The sequence below is a fragment of the Lycium ferocissimum genome, chromosome 10, assembly GCF_029784015.1.
Source record: "Lycium ferocissimum isolate CSIRO_LF1 chromosome 10, AGI_CSIRO_Lferr_CH_V1, whole genome shotgun sequence".
NCBI classification, from domain to species: Eukaryota; Viridiplantae; Streptophyta; class Magnoliopsida; order Solanales; family Solanaceae; genus Lycium; species Lycium ferocissimum.
In genome coordinates, this window is record NC_081351.1 from 31,703,870 (window position 1) to 31,722,986 (window position 19,117).

General features: G+C 35.8%; 2 protein-coding genes across 2 annotated transcripts; both read left to right on the forward strand.

Annotated features, from left to right (window-relative positions):
* Positions 1-5,839: 5,839 nt before the first annotated feature.
* Positions 5,840-11,967, forward strand: LOC132033395 (protein ROOT INITIATION DEFECTIVE 3). Its single transcript, XM_059423362.1, has 8 exons — positions 5,840-6,059; positions 6,914-7,027; positions 7,125-7,258; positions 7,343-7,490; positions 7,821-8,020; positions 8,634-8,761; positions 9,209-9,456; positions 11,393-11,967. Exons 1-8 carry the CDS (start codon positions 5,847-5,849, stop codon positions 11,552-11,554), a joined length of 1,347 nt encoding a protein of 448 aa, XP_059279345.1. The 5' UTR covers positions 5,840-5,846; the 3' UTR covers positions 11,555-11,967.
* A 5,675-nt stretch (positions 11,968-17,642) lies between these two features.
* On the forward strand, positions 17,643-19,117 carry LOC132035326 (transcription factor HEC1-like). The gene is made up of 2 exons (XM_059425593.1): positions 17,643-18,088; positions 18,191-19,117. The coding sequence occupies exons 1-2, from the start codon at positions 17,992-17,994 to the stop codon at positions 18,880-18,882; spliced, it is 789 nt and encodes a 262-aa protein (XP_059281576.1). The 5' UTR covers positions 17,643-17,991; the 3' UTR covers positions 18,883-19,117.

The following is a 19,117-nucleotide window of genomic DNA, read 5'->3' on the forward strand; positions in this document are numbered from 1 at the left end:
TGGCCAGGCTTTCTTGTAAAAGAAAACATTGAAACCATCCACTCCTGGGGCTTTCATGTCCTCAATTCCCTTCAGAGCAGCAACAACTTCATTACAGGTCACCGGCTGCACTAAGTTCATCTGTTGGCCTCTAGTCAAAATGTTTCCTATGGCACATACTTTAGGGTTTATTGCTAGAAGTTGGGTTGTAGTTGACCCAAGTAGGTTCTTATAAAATCCAATGATCTTGTGCTTCATCTCAATGTTTGATTTAGTCCAGCTCTCATCTGCTAATTTGAGTTTTTTTATTTGACTGTAGGCTGTTTTATTTTTTGTATTGGCAAAGAAAAATGTTGAGTTGGATTCTCCTAGTTGTAGCCATTTTATTCTGGATTTTTGCCGAAAATATGCTTTCTTGTACCATGGACCATTTTTCCAATTCTCCCTTCAGCTCATTTTCTGCGTCAAATAAACCTCTGTCATGCCTATGATTCCTTATCTGCTCTTGAAGTTCCAGTAATTTCGCCCTGGTATCTAGTATTCTCTTCTCCACATTGTAGAATTGTTTGGTGTGCAACCCTTTCATTTCTTGTTTAACTTTCTTCAGTTTCACCCATACTTGGCGCATTAAGTGTCCTTTAACTCCATTATTCTAGCCGATGATCGCACCTTGCCAATAAAATCTTTATGTTTTGACAAGTGGTTCATGGACTTGAATGGCCTAGGCCTCACTGTGATTTGCTCAACAAAGTGTAGAAGTAGAGGGGAGTGATCAGAACATCTAGGATCCATTACCATAACCTCTAACTAATCCATGATAGTCATCCAATTTGAATCAACAATAGCTTTGTCAATCTTGCTAAACACATGCCCATTTGTCCATGTGTATTATCTACCAACTGATTTCAATTCATACAACCCAACAACTTCCATAAATTCTTTGAAACATCGAATTTCTACTTCCTGAACCACAGGACTATGTGCTCTGTCATCTGAGTGTAAAATAGCGTTATAATCCCCCATGATCAACCAAGGCTCATATATGCCAGTTGCAATAGTTCCAAGTCGGTTCCACGGGCTCCTTCTTTCTTCTACGATATGCCATCCATATACTGCAGTAAAATAAAAAGACACAGGAAGAGTGCAACACTTGATGTGACCATGGATGAGCTAGTCTGTCATTGATATCAAGTTGTAATCCACCTTATTGTTATCCCAGAGTATCCACAATCTTCCCTTATTACTTTGGGCATAGTTAGCATGCCAACACCAGTGATTTTCTCTATAATTCTCCTTGCGTTTCTCTCCTTTACTCTATTCTTCAGCACAATAATAAGACTAACCATAATAAAAACTTGGTACAACTACTGGTTGTGTGCTACACTATCCCCTTTCGCTCATTATCTGATTTACTTAACCCTCAGTGTGATTCGGTAGACTGAAACTGTTCTCTCTGCTTAACACCACAGATGTAGAACTAGTAGTATTCTTTGCTGCTGACTTTTGCTTAACACGTTTCCATTCATTCTCCTTTGGAGGAGTTTGTTTCCTTGTTTCTCCCATCTCGAGAGTTTGTGTCTCCATAACAGGTATTTCCTCAGGATTATTTGTATCAGGCCGTGGTAACCACTTCTTCACACGCTTCTTTGGTTGCTCTACTTGTTTCTGCACCTTAACTACCACCTGTTTAGCATGAGCATCAACCTTTTTCTCAGTGATAGCTTCTTTTTTGGGCTTGTCATATACCATGTTATAATCGTGTCCCACTTGCAAGCAGGTGTTACAATAGTCTAGAACCTAGTCGTACCAAACCTCCTGCTAAAAAATATTTCCACTAGGGTCCTGAACTTTGATTGTTTTAGGCAGCGACCCTGTTACATCCATCTTTATCAGCACTTGTGTGTAAGAGATTCTTTTTATCTTACTAGTGCATTCATCTGCATAGATTGGATTGCCTTAACCACTGCTTATCCTGCTCAATGAGTCTGTTCCCCAGCAATTGAGAGGTAATTTCGGGAACTTGACCCAAAGTGGTACAACCCTTAAGGCCTCCTCATCAAAATTAAAATTTGGATCCCGTGGCTTGACAATGAGAGGCTTGTTACCTAAAACATGAGGTCCTAAAAAAAGCAACCCATCCTTGTCTTCCATGGTATTAAATCTAACAACATAATAATCCTCATTATGGTAGTAGATTTTAGGCTTTGCAATATAGTTCTATTGGTAACTACTATACCTATCTAGTGCTCCTGTGAAAGGTGATGTGCCCACTATGTACAAGATTATAGCCGTCTTCCAGTACTCAGTTTCCTTTTTAACCTCATTCGGGCATAGTTGAACAATCTTCTCCACCTCCTTAATGATAGGGGCAATAAAGGAGAGAGTCGTACCTCTGGATGCAAGTTTGTTACCCTCGAAGAGATTCGTCCACTTTTTAGCATTCTTTACTTCCGGGCTAGTGATTTCTCTGTCGTATTTATTGCTTTCTGCTACCTCCTATTGACCTTCAATCGATGGATCGATGGAATTGGTGTTTTTTCAATAGCTTTGGTCACGGATCGACTTGCGTGAGCTGAACCAGTAGCTTGCACCAGTACCCCAGCTTTTTCAGTGCTTGTAGCCGCTGGATCCACAGATTTGTGTGTCATCGATCTCGCGGCCAATTCTTGTATTACCGCCCCCATTTCCTCAACCTCTCGCACCAAAAGTCTCTGGTTGGTCTTGTTCACTTCACCTCGAGAAGAAAAGTGAATGCATTTGCAATAGAGTCAAAAAAATTGGAATAAAACTGACCAATATCAATCATTGCCTAAATATTTAAGTTAAAGAGAGAAGTGAACTTGGTATTGTCCCAAAGTGAAAACCAACTGTTGCACAACAAGCTTGGAGCTTAATTATAACGCAATTCACAATTTCACAGTCTTAACTCTTAAACCTCGAATATTGTCCTGAAATTCTTTTTGCAGCTCATAACTCCAGCGTAATGTCATTGATTTCAAACCTGTAAAAGTGAAACTTCAAAACAGTGTTACGAAACTCAAACTTATACGAATAAACCCAAACTCCAAGAAAAATTCCTTTCAATTCAAACTTTATGAGTGTTTCCTTGAGTTGGAATTGCAACTGCATGTTGATTAACAGTCTAAAAGTGGCTATTTATCCAATTTTTCCCAAAAGAATTTGATTGGGAGCTGTTATAGGGAATTGCAATGTTAATGGACTTGCTTGGGCTAGAATTATTAATTTATTCCCCTAATTTAAAAAAAAAAAATCGCAAGACATAAGTTTATATTTCCCTAATCATAATATGCTACAAGCATAGCCCCGACATAACTTCATTTTTTAAAGAACTTATAGTCCACTAGGCCCGACATAACTTCATTTACTAAGTTCTATTGCTAAAGGACAAAAACTGAAGACCAACCCATTCAAAGGACGAAAAATTAAGGACCAGCCCATTTTAATGACAATGTGCAATTGGCGCGAATGCCCTTCAAATGCGCTGGTCTTTAATTTTTGCCCCCGTAATGCGTGGTCTTTAATATTTGCCCTTCTAAGCTAAAAGATAATAAGAAAAGACTTTCTATCCCTACCCATAACATATAAAAATCTAAAAGTCCGTAATGAACCCCAAACATCCAATTAAACCTATCCATCATTTCAACAACAAACCTTTCAATCGTTCCATCGTTCCAACATTTCAGGAGAAATCTCCATTGATTTTGCTTTGCTTTCAACATCGAAAAAGATAAAATATATAATATATAGCGTTTCAATTGAATGTAATTCAACTCAATTTCATGCTTTATTAAGTTTAGATTTGTTAATATTTGAAAATAACAACAAATCATCTTCTATGAACTAAACAAGCGATATGCGGTTGAGATTCAACATTGCGAATCATAATTTTACTCAACAACATAGAATTGATCAAATTTATTGCTTTGTTCTGATTTTTATTAGTTTATACGTTCCATTTGATTAGTATACAATGCTCGATGACTTAGACTTGAAATTATAGTAACTTCGGTTGACAAAAAATAATCGAAAAGTTACGAACAAGTATGTCGGAGGAGGCGAAAGTTTACTTTACAAAAGAACAAAGTATCTTTACATTAGAGGCAAATTTCATTTTCATAAGCAAAATAAAAAAAATACACAAGTATTAAGAATTAGACAAGTATCTTGCGAGGAGAGCGAAGTTTACATTAGAAAAGAACAAAGTATCTTAGCGGCAAACTTTCATTTTTATGAGCAAAACAAAAATTTACGCAAGTGTTAAGAACTAGAAAAGTATGTCGGAGGAGGCGGAAGTTCACTTTACAAAAGAACAAAGTATCTTTGTTATAGGCAACTTTCATTTTCATAAGCAAAATAAAAAATTACACAAGTGTTAAGAATTAGACAAGTATGCGGAGGAGCGAATTTCACTTTACAAAAGAACAAAGTATCTTTGTTAGAGGCAAGTATCTTTAGAGGCAAACTTTCATTTTCATGAGCAAAACAAAAAATTTACGCAAGTGTTAAGAACTAGAAAAGTATGCCCGAGAGCGTGTTCACTTTACAAAAGAACAAAGTATCTTTATTAGAGGCAACTTTCATTTTCATAAGCAAAATAAAAAAGTACACAGTGTTAAGATTTGACAAGTCTAAGAGGAGGCAAAAGTTCTCTTTACAAAAGAACAAAGTATGTTTGTTAGCGGCAAACTTTCATTTTCATAAGCAAAATAAAAAAATACACAAGTGTTAAGAATTAGACAAGTCTGCTAGGGGGAAGTTCAAAAACACTTTAAAAAATTACAAAGTATCTTAGCCGAGAGGCAAACTTTCATTTTTCATAACCAAAACAAAAAAATACACAAGTGTTAAGAATTAGACAAGTCCTGCGGGAGGGGGGAAGTTCACTTTAAAAATTACAAAGTATGCCGTGAGAGGCAAACTTTCATTTTTCATAACCAAAACAAAACATTATTAACAAAACAACACCAAAAACACATAAGATTGCATAAAAATCAAAATTATTAACAAGAAAACACCATAAAACCAAGCACACATAAATTAACTTAATTATGAAGTTATGCCGGAACAAGCATAACTTTATGCGGAACCGATAACTTGGCCAAAAATCAATAACTCTGCGGACCCGAGCATATGTTGCCTCAAACAAACACATTCTTCACAAAAACCCCGATTATTAAATAAAAACAGAAACAACATAAAACAAATAGCCTCAAGGTGCAAAACTTCAATGATTCAACAAAGAGAAAACCAAAACGCATATCAAAATCAACTAAAACATATTACGACACTCATAATACGACATTCAAAAAACTAAAATATATACATGGGAATGAAACTAAAGTTCAAAAAATCATACGTACACACTATAACAAGACATTATCATTTTAAATAAAAAAGGATCAATTAAATATAAAAAACGATGAAGACAAAGATATTAATTCAACAAATAACAATTTAACATAAAAACAAATATTGAAACGAAGAAAAGATCCAAATTCGTACTACGTTTTAACATATGAGACAAACACAAAACAGGAGGAGGAAAGAAGAAAAAAAAAAAAAAAAGGGGGCAAATGACGAAATAAAAAGGATTTTAATGGGGTAAGGATAATTTCGTCAAAAAAACTTTCATTAAACAAGCAAGAAGAAAATTTAAAGAAGACATAAATGAGGGGCAAAATATAAAGACCAGACCAGCCCAAAAGAAGGGCACTCCGCGCAAAAAGATGATGTTAATGGCCTTACTTGGGCCAGAATTTTACCTGTCGAGCCCAGATATTAATAGAGCCTTCAGTATCAACGTTGTTCAAAATTTCAAACTCGCGCAAAAACTCAAAACCTACCAAATGACAGAGCAGGAATTGGTAATGGCTTCGTCGCCAACAGACGCGGGTATTGGTTGTTGGGAGCTACATACTGGCGCCGAACACCTCCGTTATCGAACTTGCTCCTCTCCTTCCCACGGCCTCACTTGTGTTGGCGGCCGCTTTCTCGCTTCTTCTCAACTCCGTGAAACTAAATCTTCTTCAGGCTCTATCCTTTACTGGTCCTGGAATAAGGTAAACTTTCTACTTGTATTTTAACTAAGTTTTGTAAATTCACACTTTTGTATTAAGCTGTTCCATTAATTGCCTGTTAGAAAGCCTACTTTTCATCAGGCTCTTACCTTTATGGTTCCGAAACGGCAAAGAATTTCACTAAGTTTCTGTAAGTTCACACTTTTTTAAGTTCGTAGTTAAGCTGCTCAATTGATTGCTTGTTAGAAAACCTACTGGTCCTGGAATAAGGTAATCAACAAAAACTTTCATTTGTATTACGTAAGCTTTGTAAGTTCACGCTTTTGTAGTCCGAGGTTAAGCTGTTCGATTAATTGTTTGTTACAAAGCCTACTGGTCCTGGAACAAGGTAAACAACAAAGAATTCACTTGTATTACATATATTTTGTAAATTCACTTTTTTCTAGTTCGTAGTTAAGCTGTTCGATTAATTGCTTGTTAGAAATTCTAGTTTTGGTAAAACTGTTGTGTATCGTGATGTAACGTTTTTCCTGTAGTGCCCCAATTAGTGATTTTATTTATTACATTTGTGTAGCCTCAAGTGGAAGTGAACCTATAAATCCACTTGTATTACGTAAGCTTTGTAAGTTCACACTTTTGTAGTCTGAGGTTAAGCTGTTCGATTAATTGCTTGTTAGAAAGCCTACTGGTCCTGGAACAAGGTAAACAACAAAAAATATCACTTGTATGTCCTAAATTTTGTAAGTTCACACTTTTGTGGTACGAAGTTAAGCTGTTTGATTAATTGCTTTTTAGAAAGCCTAGTTTTGGTAAAACTGTTGCGTATCATGATACAACACTGTACCTGTAGACTGTAGTGCTGCAATTATTGATTTTTATTAATTACATTTGTGTAGCCTCAAGTGGAAGTTAAAAGCTTCCCTGCGGAACCTATAAATCCACTTGTTTCGAACAGTGAAGGAACTTATATAGCCGGAGGAGGTGCATCCGGTGATATATTCTTGTGGCAGGTTTATACCAAGTCTTTCTTTGTCATTATGTCTTCTTAGTAGCTCATTGTATCTGGCATTACTGATTAAATGTTCTATGTTTTGTTTTTATTTATAGGTTGCGACTGGTAAACTACTTAAGAAGTGGCACGCTCACTATAGGGGAGTTACTTGCTTGATATTCAATGATGACCAATCCCTTCTGATTTCTGGTTCAGAGGATGGATCTGTTCGAGTTTGGTCTCTTATAATGTATTATTTGCTTCTTATGTTTTTCACTTGTCTAGCTCTTTTTGATGGTCTGATGGCTAATATCCAGAAATTGACTGAAATTAGGATATTTGATGACGTATTGAGGGGGAAAGCAAAACAGTCTTATGAATATAGTTTCTCCGAGCATTCTTTGAAGGTGACTGATGTTGTGATTGGATACGGTGGAGCTAATGCAATTATTGTTTCTGCTTCAGAAGATAGAACTTGCAAGGTTTGCCTTGTATTTCCCCAATTTATTGATGTTTAAATAATTGTTCGTGCTTTTTGGTAATTTTGAAGAACAAGCTGTTAATGACTTGACCACTGTGCTTGATGTCAATCATAAAAAATTAGTCAAGTGAATCTTGACAAACTCATTTTATTTCAATTGGATGTTAAGCAATTGGATGCTAAGGGTGATTCATTTTCTTACTAATATAATATGTTCTTTCATTCTTTTAATGGTTTCAGAGTGTTGTTTGTTTAATGTTGTAGTGTCAATAAATATTTAGTTGATGCCTTTGCCTGAGTCTGAATATTCTTTATTGTCCATTCGTCATAGGTTTGGAGTCTTTCAAAGGGAAAATTGTTGAGAAACATTGTGTTTCCGTCAATAATTGATGCAATTGCATTGGACCACGGGGAAGATGTCTTCTATGCTGGTGGTAGAGATGGGAAAATATACATAGCTGCACTAAATGCTGTTGCTGACCCCAACAGTAATTATGGATTGCACATTCTTGGTTGTCTGTCTGAGCAAAGGTTTGCAATATCTATGATTTGTTATATAGATAGTTGTGTTGCTGTCGCTAATGAGAACCTGGTTTTGTAAACTGTAAAGTTGTATCCCTTTTTGTTTTATATTTAAGATGTTCGGGAAAGCTTCCCTATGATTTTTTATGTTTCATGAGTACCTCAATATGATTCTTTGCTGGAGTACATGAAATCGCCTTATGACTCTGCTTAATTTTTGTTGGCATCACTTATAGCTTCATGTTGAAGTGTTAAGCATGAAAAAGTTGTTGCTTGGAATCTCCATATTCTTCTAGAATGCTGAAATCCAAGAACCATTTAGTAGGAATCTAATAGTTTAGGTATGTAGCATATGGAGTTTGTGTTCTGGCTAATGTATGGTTGAAATTGCTACTAGGGAATTATTCTCAATATGTTTAAGGAGTTAAAATAGTATCTTTATAATCTTATATGGACTATGACAACATATTCCCTTTAACTTTTCGAGGACATGCTAGTTTTTGTCTCCCCTCCCTGTAACTTTGCTGTTGCCTTATTCCTGCAGATACATGCTAATGTTTGTCTCCCCTCCCTCATCTGTTTTTCATTTTCCTTGACTAAATTTACAACGATTCATAAACAGTAAGGCGATTACATGCTTAGCATTAAGTACGGACGGGGGATTGCTAATTTCTGGATCAGAGGATGGCATGGTTCGAGTTTGGAACACCAAAAACCATAACATCGCCCGAATTTTTAGGCATGCAAAAGGTACAGTTGATGTCCTGAGCACTTACTTTGTGTTCCTTGAAATTCTTGAAACATTGTTGGTCGTGCATAAGAAATCTGTTTGTAAAAGTAAGGTTGATTTATTATTATTATTTTAAAAGTTCAAGGTTTGTCTGAATGATTCTATGGAAAATGCTGGGTCACCATCCTAAATCACTTAATGTCTCCAATAGAAGATTAAGGCTTGAAAAAATGGTGTTTTCCCTCTTGAAATCCTATGTCTTGCAACTGTTAATAAATGCGGAAAGAATTAGACTAAGCTATTTCAATTAGGATACTTGATAGTATCTGCACATGAAAGATCTTATGATTCCGTGAGCAATATGATTCATTTCAATAGTCACTTAATTATATGTAGTTTCAACCTCTTCTATTTTCTTCTTTTTCCAAGTCAATGAAACATCTTCTCTTTGCATTAACTTTTAACAGGTCCAGTTAACAATATTGTTGTTGTTAGACAACCATCTTTTCTGAGTACCAGAGGATCTGTGAATTCTCAAATGCCCTCCATAAAGAGACATGGGGTGTCATTAGCTCCACCATTGGAAAAGTATGCTAACTCAGCAGATGAAAATGACTATAAGGCGGTAATTGGCCCCAGGATCGATCCTGAAAGATCTGCTGAAGCTTCATATATCAGTATTCAGACACTAAATAATCAAATCTTGGAGCTTCAGGTCAGATTTTCTTGATCGATGTGCATTTCCTTTTTCCCGTTGCCTGTTTTTGTTGTTTCAACTCCCTCGCACTATAATTGTGTGTTTAATGTTCTCGAGTGTCTATAGTTGTAAATATGACATTTAGTGGTTCTAGTTTGACTTGGCATGACTATGTATGAGAAGAAATGAAAATGCGAACTGTTATGTATTTATTAGGGGAGCATGTTGTGTCCATCTGTTGACTCTCTGGTTTTTAAGAGTAGAGAAAAATTGGTAAACATGACTTTTTGTATTATAGATGTGTTAAACATCTATTGGAATTAGACCCATTTCTGGGACAGTAAAAAAAGGGATCAAAGGGCTCTTTTCTGGGGAAGAGGGAGTACGTTACTTCTGTCATGTCGTTCTGACGGGGAAAAGATACTTCCAAAATGAGGATCTAGCTTATGTTAACAGACACCAAACTCTTGTCATTTTTCTTTACTTGTTTATATACTTTACGAAGATTCAAGATGCATGAAAATTAATTAAAAGTAAATTGACTAATGAAAACTACAGGATAGGATTTTCAAAAAAAAAACTACAGGATAGGAATTCCAACCATAATTGCAGAACAAATAGAACCTCAGGCAACAATTGGTATGCCAAACCAATCACCCCTTAAGAACGACAAGAAGGAACATAATATAAAGATTTGAAAAAGAAAGAATTACCATCAAGAGTCAAGCCGGAAAGTAATTCCAAAGTTCAATCTGAAGAAAGAGGGTTCATGATGTTTATCAATCTCAAAGTATGCAAAATCTTCTCTATAAACGAGCTCTAACTTTATTTATACATAATAAGAAAAATCGATAGAAAGACATATTGTCCAGACATATTGTCCCTTAATTATCTTTCAACCCACCAGAACTCAGATCAGTGATGTGGATGCTCCAACAAACAGCTTCTCCTCTGTCACACCCACGCCAATGACTCGAAACAAGAACCCAGATCACTGATCTAGAGTCTTTCCTCTGTCACCGCCAGATCAACGACTTTAATTGGAATCAGGTCATTGATTTGGAGTACCTTTAACCCAAAACATTTTCACGTTTTAACCAAATTCTTGAATATCAAGCAACTCCTTAATGTGCAATCCTTGGACGCTTTTGGACTTGGAACAAGTCAATGGTCCACTAGACATCTTGCAGTTGTGAGTTGTCCGCAATTGGCTCCGTGTTATCCAGGGTATCCTGGATTATATCACCAGTATACTGGCTCTGTAGCAATAATCTCGCGGAACTCTTCATGTGCTGCACTGCTTTCATGAACGACCTTTTTTATGGCATATTCATGTCAGAATATTTTAGTCTCTAGAAAAATATCTACTCAACAATTTCACTATAATTGATGTATGTGTCATCTAAATTTTTTATTTTTTGTATCTTTTACTTTAGTCATTGTACTTACCAAAGGTTTGGTCTTGCCCTCAATTGCAATATTGCACTTAAAGGGCAATGCGACCGTTAAGTGGTATAGTAATGAAACTGAAGAGTGACTGCAGGTGAATTTGCTGGGTGTAGTTTGATTATATCACGCACAACTTGGTTGGGTGTAGTGTGATTATACAATGCATAACTTGGTTCAATTTTTTTTTTCTTCAAGAAGCAGCTAGCCGTTTTAGCTTCTATTTGCACATATCTTTAGCTGTCACATTAAAACAAGAAGAGATGTGTCTTCTTATTTGTTGTTTGGCAGATGTAAATGACGTGTAAGCTGACTTGTTAAGGTTCAAAATTAATATTTAAAAGATGTCACGTATTTTGTTTATCATGGCTATATACATCACTTTTGACTTTTTGATGCAAGTACAAACTGCTTTGATAATTGATCCCGTTGCTATCAATATGTCATTCTATTGCCTGACAAAACTGATCATCAATTGCAATTAATAGCGAGTTTTTCCTGAATACAGAGACAAGGGTCTTCTGCTGCTGCTGAAATGGAGATCGAAAGGCTAAAACTCGACCGCGGCAGGTCCATGCAAGTGATTCAGCAGTGGGAAAAGAAGTTTGAAAGTCTACATCAGTTTTGTGTAACCGAGCTATTGGATGGGGAACAAGCTGGAAATGCTTAGGGACAGTCTAATAACATATTTTTCTAAAACATGGTGAGAGGAAGGGAGGAAAGGGGAAGGGGAAGCTACTTATGGGATTTGAACCTTGCTACCTGCATGATGGAAAGTGAGTGTGCTCACCAAGTGAACCGGCTCTCCACCCAGCCCATGACATATGGATTCCTACCTGCAGCAGCTTAAATTTTTTCGTAATATGATTTAGCTGTGATCAGTTATGACAATATTGATAAAATTTGATTGTGTTTTACTAGAAGTTTGCCATGAACAAATATATTTAAATTATTAAGTTTTAAGGCTCTAGCTAGCATTTGGGCTCAGTCGAATGCAATGGGCCATGTCTTTTTTATTGCAATTTGTAGCATATTCTCGTGAAATCGTGTTCACCTGAGTTCGACGACTCCCTTTAGATTGTACATGTTGACCTCTAACAGTGATATTGGCTTGGTTGTACAGATTCTAAAGTAAGTCTAGTGCATGGATTTGTCTCGAAGTGAGTTGGATAGGATTACAAACTTGATCAGTGAGTTGCATTAGCTACTTTCTGATACTAGATTGAAAGCACTGTGTTCTATTGTTCGGTAACGACTAACTATAGCTTTGTTCCAACTCTTACTCCGGGCTATAATTCACGGTTCGATCATTGTGTCTCTAATGTTCGATCTTGGGTTATTTCAGTAACTGCTATGCGCTGCATTTATCATTTACTTTTAAATGTTACATATATCCTTGTATTCTCTTCTACATGCTAAAGCATTCAAGTGCAAATCAAAGATCTCATATTCTTCGGTCGTATAAATGAGGTCGTGTTCATATTATAAAAGATGACCTTTGCAACAAACAAACGAGACAATATAGATAAGCCAATAGCAGTAATTTTTGAAAATCCAATTTCTTGAATAAATGGAAAAGTTGGAAAAGAGAAAAATGGCAGGAGCGAAAGAGTTGAAATGATTGGTTTAGTGGTCCCTTATCAATTGGATGTTTTAATTATGTGAAAAAAGTGAAATTTTATGATAATCAGCTTTGAAGCTCAGGAAATTAGTGTACAAATGACGGTTTATGTTGTTCTCTTGTCCTATTACATGCCTCACCAAATGTTGAAACCTCCTGTGGCACACTGCATGGACTTAAAATGGAATTGGAAAAGCACGTGCATGGGTCGAAAAAAGGAAACCAAAAACTACAAGTTTGGGCTCAAAGATTGTCCATACAGAGAAAATAACGTATTTGAAATACAATTGATGACATCCTCAAAGCCTGCACCCTCAGCTCCAAACAGAAGATGATTTACCAATAAGTAGCAAAAGAAAAATGTGAAGGAAGGAATTCAATTCCTGCACTCAATTTCCTTTCCAAGAAAAGTGGTACTTTGTGAAAATGAGAGCACAAAGGGATTGGAACAAAACAATTGGCATATTATGCTTTTTTGACTGTTTGATTACCCAATTTGGCAGTGAAACAATCCCCTTCCCAACTTGTAGCGATGAAAATCATGTGGAAAAGAGACCAAAAAAGAAAAAGTTGGACCACTTCTGCTTGCTGATTTCTTTAGTTACGTAATATCAATAGTTTTTGTTTCTTTAGTCTTTTTTTCTTCTTTCTTCTGAGCATTGCCTGCAAGTCCCGATGAGAAAGGAAGAGAAATTTGCAAATATTTTAAATACATTAAATACAAGAAAGAATTAAAAAATAGGGATCTGGGAACAAAAGATAAGATGATGCAACGGTGATAATGCAAAGTAAAATTTTGTGTTTTAAAAAACACCCCCACCCAACAACAAATTCTGCCTATTTTGGCTTCGTTTTATCCAATCGAACCGCTTCTTGCAGAGAACATGTCTCTTTATTCATGTCATTTCTTTTGATAAAATACAATATCTTATTCAATCCACTTTTAATGCTTGAAGAGAAGAAAATGATAACAAATGAGAAGTGCCCCCCTCCACCCCCACACCACCCACACACCCAAGGATAGCGGTGGCACTTATGATCATCAATTTAAAACTGCTTTGAGAATAGGCTTTAGGGTAATCTCTTGCATTGGTGTTGCAGTATACTCCAAAAAAAATCTTTCTCTTGTTGCTTCCCCTTCATATTTTACTTCTACCATCTCTCTGCAAAAGTACAACTGTCATCTTGATGAGCCAAAAAGCATTAAAACAGATATATATTCTTCAGCTTCGTTCTTCTAGGTTCTTCTTGCCAGTTGAAATTAGGAGAAAAAAAAAGAATGGATTTCAGTTATACTATTTCTATTAAGTTATCAATTTATACTTATTATAGAAATTTACATTTAATTACCTTATCGGTGATCTACCACTAGGTGATGTGGTGGAATGGATGAGATTCCTCTATCCTTAATAAGAGGTCTCGATTTTGAGCTCTAAAAATAGAAAGCTTCCTTGTAGGGAGCATATCCCCTTAAATAAATCATACACGATGCAAATCTGGATTAGTCGCGCTAACGAATACCGGATACTATAAGATTATATAAGGCAAAAATTTAAAATATCATATACATTATTTGATTGTATAAATATTTTATTATATTTTCATTGCATAAACTTAAACTCCCGTATAGAATTAAATATGTAACCCTTTGGATACCAAAGACTAGTACTGTTTGATATTAGCCCTGATAAACTCCTCTCATGATATGGAAGTTACCAGACTTGAAGTACGTTTTTGATTACTTCTTGAATACTATGCTTTGAATAGTTTCCGCACAAAGAACGTATAAAAAAGCTATAATAACTATCAACCTGAAGATTCGGAATGCAATATTTTAAACAATACTAATACATAAGACGTACAAAAAATCGAACGGGAATCTAGGGTTTATTAGGTTAGTCGTCATATGTGGAAGCTGCATAGATTTGTAGCGTTGAATGTGCATGCAGTTTATAACGTGCATAAGAAGTTCCTATTTAATCTTTTGGTTATAAAGCCATTGATTTTAAATTCTCTGAGTATTTAATTCACTATATATTATAATTGCTTATTGTTGGTTGAGAGATAACTACATAGAGACATATCGTTTGCTATAATTAGCATTAATTTGTCGTTTCTGGTAGTTCTCCTCCTCAGATTATAAAAAACATATTTACTTTGTATCTGCCCGTTATCGCCATTAACGTCTTTATCTTAATCTGTAGTTGCATTTTTTTTTTTAATTATTTAATTTCTATTACATGGAGTGAATGAGAAAGGAGGAAGGAGGTAATAAGAATCAAACTTATATTTATTAATTGTGTAAAAAAATTCATCAATGCCTACTAACTTAATTAAATATTCTTTTTAATTATTTTAACAATTAATTTTATTAATGAATATGTAAAGTAAAAAATACAGTACTTATAGGGGAATTTTGTGGCCTCTAAAAGTAGTGTGTTAAATAATGGCAGGGGAAATTAAAGGAAGAAGCAGTTCACCACAGGTAAGTTCGTTAGCTTAAAAACAGCACATGAAACAGTAGTCCTCTGCACAAGCTGATCCACCTCGAAATGCGTTCCAACCCTTAACAAAGGGCTCAAAAACTTTAACCTGTAAGTTGCAGTAGTCTGCCATAATATTAATACCCCCAGTAATAATAATACAACCACCTCTCTCGACCCAACTTGATCCGTTTGCCAAATGTATATTAGGGCTGATTCAAAATTTTATTTTAATAAATTTAACATTTAGTAATATTTTTATCATTACTTAGTGAATCGTTCAAAAAAAAAAAAAAAAAAAAAAAAAAAAGGAAGGTGTAAGATATTGAGCAGAGTTAGTCAGCGCTCCAAAATACGTACAATACCAACTTGTACAGAGTAGGTTAAAAACTTTGACGTTGTAGATCGCTTATTTTCTGCTTTTTTTCTTAAATAATCATATAGGACGATGATGGTTCTGGGCAAATTTTAAGAAAGCATGACTCACTTGTTAGGCTTTATGTATTTTGTTCCGTTACTTACAAATTCATCTATATATTTCATGTTAATAAAGTTGAGTTTAGATAAACTGATTGAACAACAACAACAACATACCCAGTAAGTCCCACAATGTGGGGTCTGGGGAGGATAGATTGTACGCAGACCTTATCCCTACCTTAGGTAGGGAGGCTGTTTTCGTAAGACCCTCGGCTCAAGAAAAAGCATAAGAAAGATTAGATACGGGTAAATAATTCAAAGCAATTATGAAAATGAAAACAACGAAAGTGAATAAGCCATGATATACCATTATGTGCAAACAGATGCTCGCAGAAATCAAGGGACAAGAAACTAAAGATCAATGCAACTACTGGCAAGAAAGGATAAACCCGACTACCTATAGCTATTAACCTTCTACCCTGATCTGAGTCCTCCATACCCTCCTATCTAAGGTCGTGTCCTCGGTAAGCTGAAGATGCGTCATGTCCTATCTAATCACCTCTCCCCAATACTTCTTCGGCCTACCTCTACCTCTTTTGAAACCGTCCATAGCCAGCCTCTCGCATCTCCACACTGGGGCATTTGTGTCTCTCCGCATTAGATGCCCAAACCATCTCAGCCTCGCTTCCCGCATCTTGTCCTCCACTGAGGCTACTCCTACCTTGTCTCAGATAACTTCATTCATAATCCTATCGCTCCTAGTGTTCCCACACATCCATCACAACATTCTCATTTCCGCCACTTTCATCTTCTGAACGTGAGACTTCTTGACTGGCCAACACTCCGCCCCTTACAACAAAGTCGGCCTAACCACCACTTTGTAGAACTTGCCTTTGAGTTTTGGTGGCACCTTCTTGTCGCACAACACTCCGGAGGCAAGCCTCCATTTCATCCACCCTGCACCAATACGGTGTGTGACGTCATCATCAATCTCCCATTTTCCTTGAACACGTATAGTATTTTGTGCCAAGAACGTGTTGAAGAATGAAAATCTCGCATCGATGGTTAATGAGATGAGTGGTCTCCTTCTATGGACTTGGACAATCCTTCTCTCATGAGCTAGCTTTTGGGTTGAGTTAGACCCATCCATTTATTTACACATGACATCACATTAGGTAGATAATAAGCAAAATGAAATTGATATAAATATAAAAAATGATACCACATGACATTATAGTAATCTATTCATTTATTCGCTTTTTCCAACATTAATATTGCTTACAAAAAATTCTGCATCCACTACTTCTGGCTCCTAACAGATATCTCCAGTAACAGGTCAAGTCTCTAGCCGCCGACATCACCGGCCGGCGGTGAGTTGACTTATTTCAATGAGCTAGCTTGAGACCTCTGACTTCTGCATGTGTGTGTGGGGTTTTAGCTAAGGTCTTCTTTATATATAATAAAGTGAAAATTTAAGACAAAGAGTGAATACATTTATTTACTTTTATTTAAATATCATATCGCTTCATGCACCACATCAAAAGCATTTATGGCATCCCCGCCACAGTGGGTAGATCTAAACCTTCCAAATGGTGGGCCTAGCCCACTCATCTTTACCTTCTCAGAGAATAATCTTTACTACTAAGATCTTTTTTCTCTTTTTTCTTCTTCAAATCAATTGGTTTTTAAATCAGTCAAAAAGAATGTATCTAGGTAAGGCTATTTTCTAAATTAACATAAAAGCAAGAACAACAACGCACAATATCAGTAAAGAATACGGTGAGATGAATGAAATTTCTCCATACTTATTTAGAATTTTCGAGTTCGGGCCATACGAATGAAAAAAATCTCGGTGGACAGTGCTTCTTCCTTAAATAGGTCTTACGCGATATAAATCTAAATTAGCCGGATCAATGAATTCCGATACCATATAATTATACAAAACAACACAATGGATTATAAACAAAGTTATAAACGAAAATATGAGTAATGATTATAAACAAAATTATTACTTGTTCCAACAGAGCTAGCTGTAAACCTGCAGGAGAAGATTATTTTTTATTTTTTTCTTTCCTTTTTCTTAATTAAAAGAATATTATAAACATGGAAATTGAAAGTAAGAAAGAAAGAAAGAAAGGGGGAAAAGTTTACCAACTTTGATGACATAATAAAAGTTGGTATTATATTCTTACTGAATTATTTATCTGCTACTCAGAAGTCAGAAGCATACTAAATATCAAATATATATGCAGTATATAATAATGAAACAACTTGTTATATATAGCCTTCAATTCCCACAGGAGCTTAGATGGTCTGTTTCCAATATCACTATTTTATTCCTTTCAATTTCTTCACTTCTCCCCTACCTAATAGCTATATCAAAAAACAATAGCAGCAGTAGTAGTAGTACCACTACTAGTAGCAGAGCTTTGCCATTTCACTGCAACATTCTGATAAAACTCTGAGTTTACTCACCCTTCTCTTTATCTTACCCATTCCCCTGTTCCAATAACCCATCATCATCTTTTACTTTTTTTTTTCCTTTAACATTTCTCTTCTAGTGATTTAAACTTATAAAAGTTAGCCATGGATATTGACATGCTCAAATCAGCAGCATCTTCTGAAGATCAAATGGAAATGATGCTCATGATGCAATTGGACAAATTTCCCGACTTCTCTACTGGTAAGTATCGTTAAAGTGTGTGACTATCTCATCTAAAAATACATTAAACTATTCGAGAAACAACGTATTTGTTAAATGAATAATTATACTATGTCTCGACAGGTAACTGTTCTGAATTGCCAATGATGGAGTTTAGTCCACAAGGAAGTTGCAACAGCAACAATAGCGGCAACAACAATAATTATAATTTCCATCAAATTGACCAAAATTCACAAAGTTTCTTGAACATGCCTTCGACAATTTCATTCACAAACTCTTCTCCAATCCATCAAAATCCTAATTTCTTAGCCAATTCTGGTAGTAATTCAGGTGCATTTAATTCGCATTCGATGAATCGTAGCAACATGGCAGCAATGAGAGAAATGATATTCAGAATTGCAGCAATGCAGCCAATTAACATAGACCCTGAATCTGTGAAACCACCAAAAAGAAGGAACGTAAAAATATCGACTGATCCACAAAGTGTCGCAGCGCGTCATAGGAGAGAAAGGATAAGTGAAAGGATAAGGATTTTACAAAGATTAGTACCTGGTGGTACAAAAATGGACACTGCATCAATGTTAGATGAAGCAATTCATTATGTGAAATTCTTGAAGAATCAAGTGCAATCACTGGAAAGAGCAGGTGCAACTAGGCCAGCTAATGGTACTGCTGCTACTGCAGGATTAGGATTCCCTGTGCCAATGTCTTTAAGTGGGAATTATTTGCCTGTGAGTTCAAAAAGTTATCTGCCTAGTCCTCATCATCGTCACCATCATCATCATCAAAATATTCAACAATATGCAGATGCTTAGTTTGATCAAAGAAAAAGAAAGAAGTAGTTCTTTCTTGTGTTAGTATAAATTGCAAGTGTGGGGTTGTAAATTAGAATTAATGAAAGAAAGTGTCAGTGTCACTTGCGTTATGGTCCTTTAGGCTTACCATGCATGTTGTATTTGCTAGAAGAATAATGTTGTATAACCATGGTATATAAGGGTAATAGAGCCCCTATTGAGCTGTTAATAAAATTATTTTCCTCAGACCCTCTCT

What these genes read in the sequence shown, in the direction of transcription:
- LOC132033395 (XM_059423362.1), top strand. Translation starts at nt 5,847, where the DNA reads ATGACAGAGCAGGAATTGGTAATGGCTTCGTCGCCAACAGACGCGGGT. An exon ending in CAGAAGATAGAACTTGCAAG is followed by an intron (nt 7,491 to 7,820) that starts GTTTGCCTTGTA and finishes CATTCGTCATAG; the next exon opens with GTTTGGAGTCTTTCAAAGGG. An exon ending in GGTTGTCTGTCTGAGCAAAG is followed by an intron (nt 8,021 to 8,633) that starts GTTTGCAATATC and finishes ATTCATAAACAG; the next exon opens with TAAGGCGATTACATGCTTAG.
- LOC132035326 (XM_059425593.1), top strand. Translation starts at nt 17,992, where the DNA reads ATGGATATTGACATGCTCAAATCAGCAGCATCTTCTGAAGATCAAATG. An exon ending in ATTTCCCGACTTCTCTACTG is followed by an intron (nt 18,089 to 18,190) that starts GTAAGTATCGTT and finishes ATGTCTCGACAG; the next exon opens with GTAACTGTTCTGAATTGCCA.